Source organism: Vigna angularis, chromosome 11, assembly GCF_016808095.1.
Source record: "Vigna angularis cultivar LongXiaoDou No.4 chromosome 11, ASM1680809v1, whole genome shotgun sequence".
Taxonomy (NCBI): Eukaryota; Viridiplantae; Streptophyta; class Magnoliopsida; order Fabales; family Fabaceae; genus Vigna; species Vigna angularis.
This window is the reverse complement of record NC_068980.1, coordinates 8,752,631-8,771,883: the sequence shown is the minus strand read 5'-3', so window position 1 is coordinate 8,771,883 and position 19,253 is coordinate 8,752,631. Positions and strand designations below refer to the sequence as shown.

The 19,253-nt window shown below is 33.8% G+C and overlaps 4 protein-coding genes across 11 annotated transcripts; 2 read left to right on the top strand and 2 right to left on the bottom strand.

Moving 5' to 3' along the window:
* Window positions 1-231: 231 nt before the first annotated feature.
* Window positions 232-5,986, top strand: LOC108332825 (uncharacterized). Of its 8 annotated transcripts, XM_052870908.1 has the most exons (9): window positions 234-980; window positions 1,100-1,139; window positions 1,274-1,819; window positions 2,625-2,763; window positions 3,264-3,306; window positions 3,397-4,023; window positions 4,108-4,242; window positions 4,324-4,943; window positions 5,805-5,986. In XM_052870908.1, exons 5-8 carry the CDS (start codon window positions 3,295-3,297, stop codon window positions 4,405-4,407), a joined length of 858 nt encoding a protein of 285 aa, XP_052726868.1. In that variant the 5' UTR covers window positions 234-980; window positions 1,100-1,139; window positions 1,274-1,819; window positions 2,625-2,763; window positions 3,264-3,294; the 3' UTR covers window positions 4,408-4,943; window positions 5,805-5,986. The 8 variants fall into 8 exon arrangements, with proteins under 8 accessions (XP_052726872.1, XP_052726868.1, XP_052726870.1 ...); XM_052870910.1 differs by lacking the exon at window positions 1,100-1,139 and having other exon boundaries at window positions 1,665-1,819; XM_052870907.1 differs by having other exon boundaries at window positions 234-1,415; window positions 1,665-1,819.
* Window positions 5,987-6,450: 464 nt separating this feature from the next.
* On the bottom strand, window positions 6,451-9,266 carry LOC108332824 (protein FAR1-RELATED SEQUENCE 6-like). Its single transcript, XM_017568126.2, has 4 exons — window positions 7,065-9,266; window positions 6,858-6,950; window positions 6,667-6,762; window positions 6,451-6,549 (listed from the first exon to the last, which is right to left on the bottom strand). Exons 1-4 carry the CDS (start codon window positions 9,264-9,266, stop codon window positions 6,451-6,453), a joined length of 2,490 nt encoding a protein of 829 aa, XP_017423615.2.
* A 1,692-nt stretch (window positions 9,267-10,958) lies between these two features.
* On the top strand, window positions 10,959-12,032 carry LOC108332823 (uncharacterized). The gene is made up of 5 exons (XM_017568125.2): window positions 10,959-11,148; window positions 11,291-11,427; window positions 11,524-11,625; window positions 11,713-11,778; window positions 11,865-12,032. The coding sequence occupies exons 1-5, from the start codon at window positions 10,959-10,961 to the stop codon at window positions 12,030-12,032; spliced, it is 663 nt and encodes a 220-aa protein (XP_017423614.2).
* Window positions 12,033-14,535: 2,503 nt separating this feature from the next.
* Window positions 14,536-19,180, bottom strand: LOC108332822 (uncharacterized). Its single transcript, XM_052870904.1, has 10 exons — window positions 19,118-19,180; window positions 17,209-17,243; window positions 16,483-17,118; window positions 16,267-16,392; window positions 15,772-16,172; window positions 15,595-15,676; window positions 15,425-15,514; window positions 15,190-15,312; window positions 14,981-15,109; window positions 14,536-14,879 (listed from the first exon to the last, which is right to left on the bottom strand). The coding sequence occupies exons 2-10, from the start codon at window positions 17,230-17,232 to the stop codon at window positions 14,742-14,744; spliced, it is 1,749 nt and encodes a 582-aa protein (XP_052726864.1). The 5' UTR covers window positions 17,233-17,243; window positions 19,118-19,180; the 3' UTR covers window positions 14,536-14,741.
* Window positions 19,181-19,253: the final 73 nt, after the last annotated feature.

The window sequence follows — 19,253 nt, the reverse complement described above, 5'->3', positions numbered from 1 at the left end:
TGCTATAAAAACGTAGTTACAGCATAAGTGAAGATGCACATGTATATATAATTATCTGTCAGAAAATCAACTGCAACAATCTCACCAATAACACACTTAAAATTGCTGATCACAAAATTTATATTTTTAAGGTGATAATATTCTAAATCTTTCCCCAGACAAGTGCATATCATATCATATTCCGGAGAATGATATTTCGATAAAAAAAAATATTTAATAAGAGTTATTTTGCAGAAATTATAAAAACCTGATACAACTTAACATGATTTAGATGAACCTGGTGAATTATCTAAAAGCTAATTTTCATTTTTTTCAACCGTTCCTCCAAAAAATTGATTGTTTCTTCTCTCCCAATTTCAGGCTATTCCTTCTTCTCCACAATCATTACACACAAAAGCCAACACAGAACAGAACACTCGGTCTCTTCTACTCCATACAACAAACGCATCAGGCTTCCTCCTTTACCCCTCATTGCGCTCAAACGCTGGCGAAGATTCCGGCGAGCCTCGTCACGGCCACTGTGCGCCTGCTCAGAATAGCTTGCTCCTCCATCCCTTTCTCTCTCGCGCTCAACGCAACACTTAAACTCTAAGCTGTCATTTCCGGAGATCCCACCGTTGCCTGCATCGACGGGCCACTACTGCGTGCTCCACCACTGCCAAACCCTCGTGAACCAGGTCTTCAGCGTCGAGAGATGCCACGCCTCGTCCACCATCAGCGTCGACAAAACCGCCGCGCGACAGTCGCTGGCCATTCCTTCTCCGTAGTAGCCGCCGCGAGCACCTCCTTGTGGCGCCTCAGCTAGGGTTCGAAATACAGCGTGTTTGCTCGGCCCGGATTCACTTCCGTTCTTCTCCGCTCTAGATTTCGCTCTTCGCCACTGCTCAGCTCTCGAATTAACTTTTGTCAGCTCAAGAAGAGGGATATTTGTTGTTGTCTTTATTCCAAACATGATTCAACAATTATTTGTCCTGGAGAAGGTGAGAAAACTAGGCAGTATCAATCATTGCTATCATCATTTTTTTTTTCTTTGTCTTGAATCTTAATCACATTAGCTTACAATTTCATTGTGACATGTGGTGACTACTTCATTTTTAAGGATTCCATGGACATACTAAGAATTTTCCATCAACATTGAGGTTGGTACTTTTAGTCATGGCTGCAACATGTGGACTATACATTTGTTCAGTTAATTTAGAGAAACCAATAAGAGTTTGTGTAAATACCAAGTTATTGGAAAAGAGAGTCATCAACACTCATGTCATATTTCTAGTGTAGAAGAATGGAAAGCACCCTACTTGCACTACTCACAACCTATCAGATTTTTTTGCATACTGACAATGCAAATATCAATGTTAGTGGATGGTTTGAGACCTTGTTGAAGAGTTATGGGCTTCAAGTGGATGCTTAATCAGGTAATTGAAGAGTGTTTCAATATCATGAACCATCATGATTTGGGTCGCCAAATGATGATCATTTTGTTGCTGAAGGAAGAGATTAATATATATTAATAAGAAAAAGAATACTTTGACACGGCCAAAGTATTTGACATTCAAATGACACGGGATGGGGCCCAAATTTGGTGAATGTACAGAAGGGTAATATTGTCATTTACCCCTCTAAATGAAACGTTGCGTTTTATTTATGGTGTTCTCTGTACTCAGTTTTGCAGTTTGTCTAATTTCACATTTTGGAAGAGCTCTTCGTGCTTTGCTAGGGTTGGGGGTGATAGAGAAGCGGAGAAGTGGAAGAGCGTGCTGTGGTAGGGTTCGGTTGATAGAGAAGACGAGACTCCATGGGTGCCACTTAATCGGATGGTGTATGGTTCTTCTTTGTTTCTTCTTTTGTCATGATTTTTGTATTTTTCCATTTGTATTTGCTTCATTTTGGTGAACCCTAGACTAAAGGGGGCAAGGTGGTCTGAGGGAGAGTTGCGGTAGGGAGAACACTAAATTCTCAATCCTTGACAAGCACTGAGAGAAGACGGTTTGGGGAGTTATCTCTGTCTAATTTGAAAATTGTGTTTAAATGTGTAATTTGGCATATTATTTTGGTTAGTTTCCTGTTTGACAAATTTGATTGTCCTGTATTGTAAACTAATATTGATTTATGACAAATCTGGTTTGCTTGATTTGTAACTTGTGTCGTGCCTGATGCGTGCGAAATGCAATGCTGGTTTTCGGAGGGATGCATTTTATTAGAGGTGGTTGTCAATGTATGAAAAAGGATACCTATTAAGGATTGTAACCAACGAGGGAGTTGATTGAAGTGGAATATTTACATTTGGTTTCTCCCCTGAATAGGTAGCTGTTGAGAGTGAATTTTCGTAGTGCTTGAGTATTTCTCACATTGAATCATCCAATATTTAGAAGCTTTTGAGTAAAATAACTTTGACTTTTTGGATTTTATCAACTGAAAACCCTTATTTGTAGACCTGTTTAGTTTGGTTTTCAGATGGTAACAATGAAAGCAATTTTAGTGTTCCTCTTTGAACATTGTATGCATTTCTCCCTTTTGTTTTGTTTTTTCTTGTGTATGGTTTATACAATGTCATCAACATCTTCTTCAATTAGTTTAAATGCACGTCCACTGGCAACTAACTTTTTGCATTCTCTTCATGATAGGTGGCTGCACTTGTTCCTAAAGGTGATGTTGATGGTGAAATGGGTGATGCTCACATGAATTGATGAGTCAGGCACTTAGAAAATTTAGGCATGCCTTATCACAGACATAGCATATCTCTTTTCCATCCTTTTTTTCAAGGTAGTAACTATCATAATTATTGAGCCTGGTTAGATAGAATGTGCAGGCTTGGACTTTTTGCTATGTAGAAAAAGAATATGGGAATTATTTCCATTAATTGAAATTTGTAATTATGCATTGGCCATGCGTTTGTAATTATTTGTATAAAATTTGTTGTAATCAAGTTTATCTCATTTAATATAAACAAATGAAATTTATTGTTTCATAATGCTTTAAAATATGTATATGTGTAATATAAAAAAACGCTTTGTAATAATGTGAAATTTATTTAATTAATTTTAATAATGTTGGATGTATTTTCTATGCACAACCACCATGGTTCTTATAAGTTGGATGTCTTTTTGGTATATGAGTGGCAGATGAAATTGAGTAGGTTGAAAATATACTTATTATGTAAGGTTTATGAATGTGATTTTGTTGTGAGAGATGTGTCTATATATGTCTTCCAGTTAAATATTTTATGGCTAGAAGTCTAAGTTTTTTATTTTATGGACATGCAGTCAAAGCATAGAGATAGTTGGAACAATCATTATGGAAGAACAGGTTTGAATGCACATGATGATTTTTTGTGTTTAAAATTGATTTCCTGAAGTGGTGTATTTCACTTGTTGAATTGTTTACTTTGATATATAGGTTTATGCACGACATTCATGCAGGACAAAATACTTGGCACATGTGAATACATTATTAACGGATGTGCAGAAGACATTTATACAAAAAACTCCTTTTGGATGGCTACTGTCCATTAATGTGGAAGCCAAAATGAGTAGGACACTACTTATAGAATTGTGTAGTAGATGGTCAGAGAGGAGGGGTGGGTTTGAAGTTAGGTCTGTCTTTATTCCATTCACCAAGTTAGACATTTGCTTAGGTTTAGGTGTTAGGGTTAATGGAGACATGTTTAAGTTGTTTAAAGAGGAAGTTGATTGTTATAGTAGAAGATTGTTTGATACAAATGATGTAACTATACATCATGTTTATGAAGAGCTTCAAAAGCATATAAAAGGGGATGAAGTGGCTGATGTTTGTAGATTGTATTTGTTGCTAGGGTTGACTGAGTTTTTGTTTCCAAATAGAGGTGGAAAAGTTCATTTTGGTTTATTTGAATTATTAGATGATTTTTCATGTATGGGAAAGTATAACTGGGGGGGTGTTATTTATGAGTATTTGGTTTCTAGTTTGTGTGATGCTGCATTGTGTGTAAGGAAGAGACAAAAAAGATCACACTTTCATGTGGTTGGTTGTGTATTTGCATTACAGGTATATTTTGGTTGTTGTAAGTAAATTTTTTGTGTTACAATTTATAATTGTTAGTTAATGGAAATTGAATTTTGTATGTAACAGATGTGGGCAATGGAACATGTTTTATTTGGTCAGAAGAAGTTGGCTAAAAGAAAAAGTTGTTTACCTAGAATTCTTCATTGGATTCATGTTAAGGTTGGTGAAGCAGAAGTTCAAAAAGCCTTTTTGTGTAATGAAGTGAGTTGTAAATAGCTTCTAGTAATTACTTGTTATGTAATTTGTATTTCTTTAATATGATTTGTTTCCTTTTTTTTATAGATGATTACTGAGGTATATGTAACCAACGAAGAGATGGCAACTGAAATTGTTAAAGAAGCCTTAGATGGTCATCATAATGCTTGAGTGAAGCAGAACTACGGAAGGAAATCTTTAGCTGATATTGTTGCTGAAAATGAAGCTCTGCGTGCTATCATTGGTGACCAAGAGGCATCCATTGTCGAGCTTGAGAAATTAGTAGAGAAGCTTCAAATGTTTGCTGCACAAAAGAGGCAACAGTCTGCTGATGTTGGGAACTGTTATTCAAATAAAGATTATGACATGGTAGTTGATGGTTTTGGGACCACTAATTCAGAGGAAGATTATGAGGTATTTCTTTCATCTGTTGGGAAGTCAAATTCTAAGAAAGAATTACAAATGGAAGGTGATGATGTTGAGAAGTCGAATTTTGAAAAGGTTTTTGACATTACACCTGATGCTGGTGGAAAAAGTGTCCATGAAGAGAGTGGTGATGTTTTAGGTGATGAAGACATGGATATTGAAAAATCTAACATGTACACGCGTTTAAAAGCTCAACCTAGGAAGCGTGTGAAAAGTTTAGCTTTGAAAACCCCTTGGACAAGGTTAGATAGGAAAAATGCGAGGCACTAATCAAATAAAGGGTAAGGATTCATTGTTTAAATAATTTGAAGTATTTAGTGGTTATGTCATTCCTGCAATAGTATCGCTTATCAGCCTTGTATGTCAGTTTTACATGCTATTGTTGATACGTGTTCTTTTATGTCCTTCTTCTTTAGGTAGGTGCGTTTCATGGTTAAGCACTCACATCTATCCATGGTTTCAGATGAAGTCAGTAGTACAAGAACATATGTTTAAGAAAGGGATTGCATTTGTTTCTCTTTCTAATTATTTTCTTTTACTTGGTTGGGCGGATGGGTTTTCAAATAGATTATATCAGTGAGTTTAGATAATTAGTATAAAAGATGTCGTTGAAGATTGGATATTGTCTTTTCAGGTACAATATCTGTCACTTTAATTTTCTTGTATGTGCCAAAATGAGTTCATACTTGATGGCTATTTCCGATTTAGGTGAGCAGGAGTGAGGCTTAACAGTGGGAGGAAAACAGGGAGGGGAGGGGGGAGGTGTCATTCCATTTCTTATGTTTGGGTTTTGTTTTCTCAAACTGAAATCATTCTTCTAGTGGATCTGCTTTTGAATTTGGAATATTGTTCCAGTATGATGTCAAGTTTATTCGTTATATGGACAAGATGCCTCAGATAAAATCACTTAAAAATGTATTAATCTGTGAAAGGAAATACTGTCATGCATTTGACATGTTGATCGATTGTAGGTGTTGGCGTACATGTTTGACGTGAACATGTCAACTCTGTTGATTTGTTGTTGCTTGTTTCATAAGCCATTCATATTGACTTTTATTTTCTTTGATACTTTGCTATCAGTGGTTTTAAACATTCTGATTTTCTTTTTGCTATGAGTTCTTCTGACTTTAGCTGATATACAGGTATGCCTTAGGATGGAGGGGTGGAAGCTGGTATGCAACTTAGAAGTTCAGAAAGGAGCAAATGAAAATTCTATAGTTATGAGTTACTATTATGTAAAAACTTCTATACTTATGAGTTACTATTATGTAAACCAAAGCTTGTACTTAAAATAACTCGTTTCAGTCATTCTAATTTTAATTATATTACCTTAGCATTTATTATAAAAGGTAAAATTTTATTTGGTTGCATATAATTTGACTTTTAAATGAAAAATGAATAATTAAAAGTTAGAGGAAAAATTGAACATTCATCTTAAAAGTTAATATTAAATTATGGGTTTATATTAACCTTGTGTTTCATAGAGAAAAATAAAAACTAAAATTGCTGCTTCGTCAGAGATAAATAAAAAATAAAATTGATTTCAGTCAATCCTGTGAAACACTTGATTTTTTCCTCCAGTAAGTGGTTATTTCATAAAACATATGTGGTTGGTTGTGACAAACATTTCGTATAACAATAAATTGATAAACCTTATTTTAATTACTTTGATATCAAAAGTTGACTGAGGCATCAAATGACGTGTTTAAATGGAGTGGTGTTATGCAGAATAATATTTTTGTCATTTAAACTACTCTGGTTTTTTGCTGTATTATGTGGTTATTGAATTCAAAATTTGTGGTTGGTTGTCACTGACAATTTGTACAAAAACAAAAGACTTGCAATGGATATAACTGGCAAAGTATAAATATAAGATATTTCTACAATCTGCATAAATATGACATTCATTTTAACAATATCTCAGACTTTCACATGACCAAAAAATCTTCCTCAACATACATGTCAGGAACTTAATCGTAAGTGTAAACTTTGTTATCCAAATACATTGTCAATATTACTAGTGGATGATTGCGTGTTTTGCATGTCATTGTGTAATGATGTCAACAGTGACATGAACCCAGAGGATTGCACAGTTGATGCCTACATGACAGAACATCCAATGCATGAGATTAAAATATATGGAGGTTGTAGTAAATTTGAAATCATTAAACTATGAAAAAGCAATTGAATCTTACCGGTCCAATTGAGTTGGGTGTTGTGTAATGTGTGTTCAGTGTCACATCAATGTTGTTGCTGAATGTTGTATTTGGTACCTCCATCATAGTTTCCTGTATCAGTAGTGAATATGAAGTTAGTTTAAATTTCTTTAGTGTGAGAACTTTAATAACACCAAATATTTATTGCAATTTATAACAGTAACAAATAATGAAATAAATACTTACAACAATACCAATGGATGTTAGAGTACTAGCTTTTGCTGATGGTTTCTTCCTTGTTATTCTCTCCGTTGTGGATTTCAACCTTCTTGTCCTAGGTCGACCCTTTCGCTTCACAGATTTTGGGCTTTGGATTTGAACATTGTATATAGTTGTGTCAACATCATGGCGTATTTCACTATCATGTAGGTGTTCTTCTTGTGTGTGGCTATTGTTGTTGACGCATGGTGAAGGTGAAATTTGTAATCCATGCTTGTTGACAAAGGAACTAAGGTTGTCAACCAATAATTGTGTCAAGTGTATTGACTCACAGGCAATCTCAGCAATATCTCCAAAATTCTTGCATAAGTTATCATACCGTTCAATATGGGGATCCTTTTCCTTGTTGTCGTATGATGCTCTAATATACGTGTGCTTTCTGCGGACATTTTTACACCATCTTGTGAGTATGTACTTAGCAGGAAGCTCTGTTACTCGCTCTTGTGCCAAAACACATATAGAATGTCTACATATAATGCCCCTAAACTCAAAAAGCAAACAACTGCAATTAACATCCATTGTGTCTCGCTGATATGTAACCATGAATACCCTCTCTTCCCTTATTTCGTTATGAATGGAGTCTTCCATGACATTGTACAACAATGAATTATCTTGTACCACAACACCATCAACGAAACAATTAATTTTACCTCTAAATTCAGACTGTATTTCTGCAAACTTAGCATGTGTGTAATGCTTTTGGAATTGTCGCTCTATGAGTGATTGTGACCCGCATGGAAGAGTTGTGTTTAATGATGTGAAGTCAGCTAGGCTCTCTTTTTCTGTCTTGTGTTGTAGTGCATTGTCATATTGTTTAACAAATTCTTGAAGAGTTGTTTGTGAGTTAATATATCCATCAAAGAATGCATTCATGCTCTCGCTTCTTTGAGTGGTTGACATGCCTGCCCAAAAAGTCTTTCTCAAGTAACAAGGAACCCACCTCTGTCGTTCTTCATAAAGTGAAGAAAGCCATTCATTCGTTTGTAGTGAAAAAATTGTTATCATCCTTTCCCATTCATAAACAAAACTATCAACTGAATCAGAATTGTAGACAACTTGCTTAAGTTGTCGCTTGATATCTTTGTAAGCCGCATAACCTTGTAACTTCTCAGGTATTTTTTTCATTATATGCCACAAGCACCACCTATGACGAGTGTTAGGAAACACGACTTCTATTGCTTTCTTCATTGCTTTGCACTGATCCGTAACAATTCCTTGGGGTGGTATGTTGGACATGCACCGAAGCCATGAATTAAAGAGCCAAACAAATGAATCAGTGTCCTCTGAACATAACAAACCACAACCCAACAATATAGATTGCCCATGGTGGTTAACACCAACGAAAGGAGCAAATGGCATATCGTACTTATTTGTTAAGTATGTTGTGTCAAAAGATATGACATCACCAAAATACTGACAAGCTGCCCTACTTCGTGCATCGGCCCAAAACACATTCAATATACGGTTGTCGTCATCAACATCAATGTCGAAAAAGAAATCCTTATTTAATTGTCTCATGGAAGAGAAATGGTTTAAGAGTGCCTTTGCATCACCATCTTTTGTTAATGCTCTTCTTTGTTTGGCCACATAATTTCTAACATCGTGTTCGACAAACTCGAGGTTCTCGTAACCGCTTCTAGCACAAACCAAGGACCGGAAGCTCTTGTTAATCCTCACTCCTGCTTCATCATTGAAGTCTAGTGTTCTTTTAATGTTAAGATTCATCCTTTTATTGCCTCGGAACAATCTTGACTTTGTTGGACTAAGATCATGACTATGTACATCATCAAATGCTGAAATGTACCACTTCTCATCTCTTTTTGATACAATCATTCGAGCTGCACAATCATTAGCCAGTGTTGGACGTGCAATCATTTGATTGTCAATGGGGGACATAAATTTTCCAGCCCTAGAACACACCATCATGAAGTAACATAATTCGTTCTTGTTGTTCTTCCTTGAAGTCCTTGTTCGAATTCCAAAACCCTTTGATATTGCATATTGTCTATAAAATGACTTGACTTCATTAATAGTTTCGAACACCATTCCAACTGTTGGAGGGATTGACTTAGGTTGAATATGGTTTTCATTTAATTCTTGCTGTACATTGTCATGTTCTTCATGAAATTCTATATCATCAAAAGATGTATTTGTATGGTCCATGTCCATGCTTCTCCTACAATAGTTCAATACAGGAATAATTATTACTAACTTGCCTAATTAATAACATGCTTAACTTAATAAAATTTGTAGATATCCATTACCACAATAATAAATAACCACATATGAATGAGCAAATAGCCACTTAATGCACCTGTGAAAGTTATTCATGAAATAGAATATTATCCAAATATGTATTTATATGGTCATTGTCCGTACTTGTCCTAAAATAATTCAATAGAAGAATAATTACTACTTATTGGCCTAATTAATAACATGTTTGATAATCATCTTAATCATTTCTTTAGATGCTCATAACCAGTATAAGAACTAGCCACTTATGAATCAGCAAATAACCACTTACTGCACCTGTGAAAGTTATTCATGAAATTGAATATTATCCAAATATGTATTTATATGGTAATTGTCCGTACTTCTCCTAAAACAATTCAATAGAAGAATAATTACTACTTATTGTTGTAATTAATAAAATGCTTGATAATCATCTTAATCATTTCTTTAGATGCTCATAACCCGTATAATAAATAACCACATATGAATGAGCAAATAACCACTTACTGCACCTGTGAAAGTTATTCATGAAATTGAATATTATCCAAATATGATTTATGTGGTCGTTGTTCGTTCTTCTTCTAAAACAATTCAATAGAAGAATAATTACTACTTATTGGCCTAATTAATAACATGCTTGATAATCATCTTAATCATTTCTTTAGATGCTCATAACCAGTATAAGAACTAGCCACATACGAATGAGCAAATAACCACTTACTGCACCGTTAATTTTGAATTTTTATTTTAAATGACCACTCTCGAAACAATAACTTCATAGTTAACATTACAAACCATTATGCTATCTCATTAAATGAAAATGGGTATACAGTTAAATAATTCAACGCGGAAGAAGAAGTCAAGTTGAAGTAAGATGACAAATATAAATCCAAACATTAAATAACTTCAACAACCTCTTGGGCAACACAAAAATGTATTCTTTTGCACACAAAAAACTTGTAATCACTCACCTATTTAATAGAACTTCAATGGTTGTTGACAAATATGGACCTCAATAAATGGTGTAGACCACTTCATTCACTCATTTCATCTTCTATCAATTTTAGGGTTTACGGTTGCCTAATAAGTAAATGCTGGAAAAACTTTGTCCCCCACCTCTCATTGCAGTCGAAAGTTCAAAAAGTGTCTTGAGCCTTAAAATTTTGCAGAGGCATTAAATGGAGTTGTCATTCGATGACTTCTATAACAAGAAATGTTAATTAATGCTTAACGGGGGCATATTCGTAATTTCGGTTGAATGTAATTAAAATATGTGCTTATGTGGGGAGAGCAAACACTTTTGTGCAAGGGAACCAACATTATTCACGTTTTGGAGGTATGTCCACTGTTAGGGTTACGTTACCTTGAGCCCCAACGTTCTCTTTCAATAGCTAAATCATGGATTAACTTTGTTTTTTTCCCTTCCTGTTGTTTTTATCTTTTAATAAAGAAAAACAGAGTTTGGCGATTCTATGTTTTGTGTTTAGGTATTCTCAATCTTTTGGTTACATTACCTACACAGAACCAATTCGTTTTTATGTATACCCAATGTTTAGGTTACATGGTATAATTTTTGTTAGTTGACTTCGTCTTCATTTGATGTTTTTTTCTCAACATAAACAGAGAGTCATGGAAGCTTGGGAAGAACTTGATATTGATGAAAGTGATCTTGATAGTTTTATTCGCCGTTGCAATTCCAATAACAATGTCATTCCGGGCCCTGCTGGTGTCATTGAGGCAGCCATGATTAACCGCCAAGTGAATGAAAACATTTCGACACAAGTCTTTTTGAGTGACATTGCAAAAGCCAGTTTTGAACGTGACTTCACATCCAATGCTTGAGTATGGGCTGAAAAATTCATTGACATCCATGGTAAGTACAATAATTGGGAATTCATCTTCATACGCAACATTCATTTTTTATTTCAAGAACATTATGGAAATAATAATTTGATTTGCAGGATTATTGCTTAAACATGAGGTTGAGCATATCTCAACCCTTGATTCCTTGAAAGGAACTTGTAAGGTGTCCTTGTTGCGATGTCTTGTTAAAGCCACTGAACATAACGGACTGGGTGACATGAAAATAACAATTCGGGTTTGTTGATGTATATTGTAAATGGCTTTAGTGGAATGTTTAGTTATTTTGAAAACCATATTGAACTGTGTTTAGGAAAAATGTACCTCTTGACAGGATCCAACAGGGACTGTAAAAGCAAGTGTTCACCACAAGGCCATTGATCATCCTGAAATAGGTCCACACTTAAAAGTTGGAAGTGTGATAATCCTACAAGATGTAAGTATATTTTTTATGATCAATAATTACTTATTGAACTTGTATTCCCACAACAATTTATGGAGTTAACCATTAATGTATGAACAGGTTGCAATATTTTCACCAATACGCGGAACATACTATCTTAACATAACTCTTAGGAATATTGTTAAGGTAAAGTTTACATACTTTTGTATTGTGGTGTTATATATTTTCTAAACTGTTTTGACCAGTTTCAATGACAGTCCCCGTATGTGTAGGTTTTTCCAAGTGATATTGGCTGCCCAACTGATGACCTAGTACGTCTAACAGTACCAATTGTTATGAACAACCCGCCAACACGTTCCGTTGATCATATCCTTAGCAAATTGATTCCACCTGTTCACAATGACAAACCTGAACGCAGTGGATCTAACAACAACAATTAATAGTGGAACAAATTGAGGACATTCATAATTTCCTTATTTGTATTCTCGTTTTATTGTTGTTGACTATTTCGTATTTTGTGTGTGTTGACACGGATGTGTTATTTAGTACAATTTCTGAAGGACTAATGTTAGTTCAATCAATGTGTTCCTGGTTTAAGTGCTGATGTAATGTATGCAATGTTCGAAGATTGATATCATGTTCATTTATTATGCATCCTAACAATGTAGAAATGATGGAAGTGTAATGTGATATAATTATGTTCAATTGTTTTAAGACATGTCCTTTAATTAAATAAGTTTCAAGCCTCGGTACACACCTTACAGTTTGAAAACAATTATTGAATAATCCGTGTTGTTCGTTGAGAAACTGACGTGTTATACAGTTCCACTATTCCCTTATGTTCCCTTGTTGCAGTAAGTGGTTGCTCACTAAGTCCTATGTGGTGATTTGTTAATTAGTTTCTGTACAAGAATAAAAGTTGTTTAATTCATTATGAATAATCACAGTTCTTAGGTGCAATAAGCATTCATTTCTTAGGTGCAGTACTGGTTATATGCTAAGTTGTATGTGGTTATTTATGAAAGCGCTTTTGAACAAGAATGTAATTGGTTTAAAAAAATATCAATCATTGATTTCTTAGGTGCAGTAAGTGGTTATGTACTATGTTATATGTGGATATTTCTAAGAGAGGTTCTGAAGAAGAATACAAGTACTTTAATTGGATATCAATCATTCATTTCTTAGGTGCAGTAAATGGTTATATGCTAAGTTGTATGTGGTTATTTTTGAAAGATGTTCTGAACACGAATACAATTGACTTAATTGGATATCAATCATTCATTTCTTAGGTGCAGTAAGTGGTTAGCTACTAAGTTGTGTGTGGTTATTTATGAAACAGGTTACGAACCAGAATATAATTGGTTGAATTGAATATCAATCATTGATTTCTTAGGTCCAGTAAGTGGTTATGTACTATGTTATATGTGGATATTTCTAAGAGAGGTTCTGAAGAAGAATACAAGTACTTTAATTGGATATCAATCATTCATTTCTTAGGTGCAGTAAATGGTTATATGCTAAGTTGTATGTGGTTATTTTTGAAAGATGTTCTGAACACGAATACAATTGACTTAATTGGATATCAATCATTCATTTCTTAGGTGCAGTAAGTGGTTAGCTACTAAGTTGTGTGTGGTTATTTATGAAACAGGTTACGAACCAGAATATAATTGGTTGAATTGAATATCAATCATTGATTTCTTAGGTGCAGTAAGTGGTTATGTACTATGTTATATGTGGATATTTCTAAGAGAGGTTCTGAAGAAGAATACAAGTACTTTAATTGGATATCAATCATTCATTTCTTAGGTGCAGTAAATGGTTATATGCTAAGTTGTATGTGGTTATTTTTGAAAGATGTTCTGAACACGAATACAATTGACTTAATTGGATATCAATCATTCATTTCTTAGGTGCAGTAAGTGGTTAGCTACTAAGTTGTGTGTGGTTATTTATGAAACAGGTTACGAACCAGAATATAATTGGTTGAATTGAATATCAATCATTGATTTCTTAGGTCCAGTAAGTGGTTATGTACTATGTTATATGTGGATATTTCTAAGAGAGGTTCTGAAGAAGAATACAAGTACTTTAATTGGATATCAATCATTCATTTCTTAGGTGCAGTAAATGGTTATATGCTAAGTTGTATGTGGTTATTTTTGAAAGATGTTCTGAACACGAATACAATTGACTTAATTGGATATCAATCATTCATTTCTTAGGTGCAGTAAGTGGTTAGCTACTAAGTTGTGTGTGGTTATTTATGAAACAGGTTACGAACCAGAATATAATTGGTTGAATTGAATATCAATCATTGATTTCTTAGGTGCAGTAAGTGGTTATGTACTATGTTATATGTGGATATTTCTAAGAGAGGTTCTGAAGAAGAATACAAGTACTTTAATTGGATATCAATCATTCATTTCTTAGGTGCAGTAAATGGTTATATGCTAAGTTGTATGTGGTTATTTTTGAAAGATGTTCTGAACACGAATACAATTGACTTAATTGGATATCAATCATTCATTTCTTAGGTGCAGTAAGTGGTTAGCTACTTAGTTGTGTGTGGTTATTTATGAAAGAGGTTACGAACCAGAATATAATTGGTTTAATTGAATATCAATCATTGATTTCTTAGGTCCAGTAAGTGCTTATGTACTATGTTGTATATGGTTATTTTTTAAAGAGTTTCTCAACACCAATAAAAGTGGTTTATTTTAATATCAATCATCACATTCCTTACGACAAATTTCATTAATATGGTTGGTACCCAAACTTGTATGAATTAACAAACTTAAATTTTCATCAAAATACCATTTCATAACTAATAATAAAATTCATCAACATTAAATAGTACAACATATTCTTCATTACATAAACTAAACTACTTTAAAACCAGTAACCTTAATTGAATCCTAATCAATCATATTTTGTGGGCATTCTATTGAAAATGTACATTAATTGTTCCCCTACTTCAATGTAATGAAGTTGCTAATGTTGTCCTACTTCATGCCTTAATCAATGCCTAAAGGATCCCATCCCACATTTAGGTGTATGATCCCATAACTCAATATACTTGATGACCAATATACCACAATCATACCTACAAATTAAACAAATATTATAAAGTGATCATATGACACAACTCAATAAATTGTCAACACCAGCAAGTTCACTAACGTATTTGGTTGCACAGGCAAATCTTCTTCAATCACTTTCAATTCCTGCTCCTTACAGTTTGAGTCTATGTCAATCATATTGAATAATTGTTGCAAAGTGGCAACCTTACAAATTGATATTGAACACATTCAATACTCTTGTAAATCTTCTATTGTAACAGTCAAGTGCACTTAAAACAATAACAATACAACAAAATATGTCTTACCATAGCCTTGTCAATACTTTTTCTACGCCGCCTTTTGTGACCAAGAGAATCCAAAATAAACATTTCTCTTGATTGACAGTTTACAGCATAGCACCACCAATGGTCATCACCAACGGTGGGCACAAATAACTAAACAACCACAACCACAAACATCAATACATTCAACAACACATTGTATGATAAACCTATAACAGAACACATATACTTACAAATTCAGATGTTAACAACACATTTAATGGAAATGATTGAGGTTGGAAGAAATGATGATAATCTGTTGTTGGCAATGCTTCTCGCTTTTTTTTGGGAATCTTCATTCTCTCCATAACCATTGTCTAAAAAATTGCATCCATAAAATTGGTTCAAACAATTCAATCCTTAAATACGCCAATAAGTAATATCAACAAGGACAAAGCTTTATCATTCAACAATTTAATCCTTACATACCGCAAAAAATGGATTCAAACAACACCGTTTAATCGTTCCAGATATTTGCAATTGATTATACACAATCATCCCAGTGGCAGACAACATAACCTACACCAAAAGTTGATCAAAGTTATACACTCACATAATTGGTTGTTATACAACAAGTTTTGGTTCATTACACAACTTACCATGTTATCAATTTTTCCACGTGGTCGTAAGCATTTGAAGTCTGCTATGGTCAACATGTTGTTTGACACTTCCAAAAGTACTCTACATACAACACAATTTCATGATAATCTTCATTTCAAAGACAATTATAATTCATAATATATATATATATAAACATTGTTTTGTGTATAACTTACTCAGCACCATCATTACAAAGGCCCGAAGTGCAAGTTCTGTAAACATTTGAAAAAACAATGTTCTCATTTGTGGAGGGTCCCTCCACACCCCCATCCAAAAAATTGACAATAGCCAAATCTCTTGCTTTGTCATCTGTCGAAGGCCCTTCCATACCATCATTAAAAGATGGCATCTCATTCAAAACTTCTTCTTCCAACCGTCTTATTCTTCTTTGTAACTCCAAAAGGCGTTCTGCATGGTTATCAACCCTTGTCCTCAAGAGCCTTTGCTCTTCGACAACTCTAGCAAAGTCAAAGTTGTCATTGTAGGACTTACTATTAGTCTCCCCAATAGAACCAAGTGATTCCTTGATTTCCTCATTCTGAAATTGTTCTTCACTCAAATGGAAATCCCATAAAATCTTCAAAAACAAATACAATTTTACATAAAGAACAAATAATATCAAGGCAATAACACGACAAATGTAACCAAAATATCAAAACAAATGGAATTACCTCAGTACGTTCAAAAGTTGATATTATTTTTCTCCTTTTATCTTTAATTACAATCCAATGAAGAATTCGAGGATAAATACTCCTACCTCCAATATCATACAAACTTATGTGTTCCAAAACCCATAACTGCAAAGTTCATCAAAATAGTTCAAATTTTTTCGACAAAAAATACACAGTTATTTTGTAACAATTAAATAAATAATTGTTAAAACACACCTGTAATACTGCTGCACAACCAGCTATGTGTATAGCATCATGGTATGTTTTGCGGTTGTATTTATCCGCTGCCCGATTCAAACTACTTTTTATCAAACTATATACAGCATCACCCCAGTTGTATATATTTAGTTCATCAATGTTATCTAATTTACTAAAAGGGACACTGTTTATCACATTACTATTCCTAGGAAAATAAAATATTCCAAATGTTAACAATATATACAACCTACAATAATTGTCAACATTTTTTTTTGTTTTAAATTTCTTATCCCTCAACTTTTCCATTATAGTCAAACTTGTTATGTCCTCATCCCTAAAAAAGTTATTAACAATGCCACCGACATCATTTTCTAGATTACAAGTTTGACCACAATTTGACAAACCTAAAAAAAAACACACATCCTCAACTGTAAAAGGGACTAAATTCTCTCTGATCCTAAAAGCCTTATGTACGACATCCCACCTACTAATTAATTCTACAAGAATGGGGCTAGAAATAACGATATTGTCCACCAAATCGACTAAAAATTTAAAAGGTGTCGACTTTATTCTTTCCTTATGAAAGGATGACAGGGAAGCATTTAATTCAACTATAGGTTGGGTTTGTACTCGGTGCCTAACTCTAACTTTACCCTGCAAGTATAAACCAAACCATATCTTAGTATAATAAATGCAATAATCTACCTAATAAATATTAAATTCAAACAATTACAGCATACTTACAGCTTCATTAACTTCTCTGTCCATATCACTATATCCTGCACATTTTACCAAACACAATCAACATCATTGTATAATGAGAGTGACAAGTTCAATTTAATATATTAGTAAAATAATATGTATTTAACTCATTCATATCATCAGATTTTTCACTCAATTATCCAAAACAACACATTATTCACATTGCAATCACCTAAGGACAACATTACACACCAAACAGTATAAAGGCAGTACCAATACATTTACTTTCATTGGAGTCTTAAAGTTAGATTAACAACACCCAACCCTTTAACACCCATCATAATAACACATGTAATATTAGCATTACTATACATCTTTAAAACACCGTGTCGACGTAACCAACCACCATCCATTATCCATATATATATATATATATATATATATATATATATATATATATATATATATATATTCTACCATCAATTTACCATTCTAACATCAATCGTCGTCCACCAAAATCATTTCAGGAAGTATATTGTTTTTAGAAAAATAGCAAGATTTTATACCACTTTTATAACAACCAACAACAAATATTTTATGTTGCTTTTTAACCAAAACATCAAAGATTTTTCTGCACAATTTACAACAATATAGCAAAGCTTTTATATATGTATCATAACAACAAATAGCAAAGCTTTTTGGTAGCATACAACAAGGCTTTTGGGAGCAAACAACAAAGCTTTTGGCAGGAAACAAGAAGCTAAAAACAAAAAGATACAACAACAATTTCTACACCATTTTTATGTTAAAATAGTATAGTTTTTGGTACAGTAACAGCCATCAAAACAGCACAATACAACAACAATTTTACTGCATTTTTAACAGCATGGGACAACAAGGTTTTATCACATTTTAATCAGCCCAAAACAGCGTAAACAACATTATTTCGATGCAAATAAAGAACTTAAAATATACTACAAAGTACCAGCATTTTAGTGTACAATTTGTTTTATAAAAGAACACACTTTGGCTTTTATAAAAACACAACATCAGTATTTTTAATACAATTAAAAACAGTACTTGGTATATCATGAATAAATGGAACTTAAAAATCAGTTATACTTAGGTAAGAGGTCTCCATCCCTTTGGTCTTTCTATATCAGAATAAAGCTTTTTCATTCCTAAAGTGTTAATCATGACAGAGGAAGATGACAGATTTAAAGAAACAACCCAACAAAGAAACAAATGGACCTCATACACTAACAGAGTTACAACCCAGATTCTCTGAGCGCAAATATTCCAAGAGGCGTCTTAATAAAGAACCATCACATATCATAAAACTATCAGATATATATTAAACAACCATATGCTTATTGACATGCACTTTTTGAACGGCTTAATTGATGAAACTTTTTTTTGCTTCTACTAAAGAAACCAAAAGCTGCAACAATATAAAGATTTGAGTCTGCATATATGTACACAACTTTTTATTAGCAAAAATATTAAGAAAAATGTGTTTATGCTGCAACTTACAACAAGGAGACAATTCAATATACACAACACAAAAAAAGTTATATTCTACACAAATAATGGCTACTAGTATACAGTTTGATGCTTCAAAACGTTTGACATATGTTGCAAAACCAGAACAAGCCTACTCTACAAATCCCACAAGCATCTATCAGAAGGGGGCAGAAGATGAAAAATTATCACTGCCTTTCTCAAGCTCCCCAACAAAGAAACAAATGGACCCCATTTTAGGCCTCAATCGACCCCACTAAAATAACACATACATGCTATCTACACATAGCGACAAATAAATGGATCCATCACCCCAAGTGCTCAAAAGGGTAAAACTACCATAGAAAAAAATTTCAAAAAACCCTACCTCAAAGTCACACACCACACAACACAAATCAAAACGCCACCACGAGACCTCCACAACCCTCACCTGCACAGCCACCCGAAACCTCCACAACCACCGATTCAACCACCTCAAAAACACAAATGGGAAGCAATGAAGAAGGAGGGACAACGAGAGAGGAAAGTCAGAGAAAGTAAACGTATTTTTCATTCACCACGGAAAG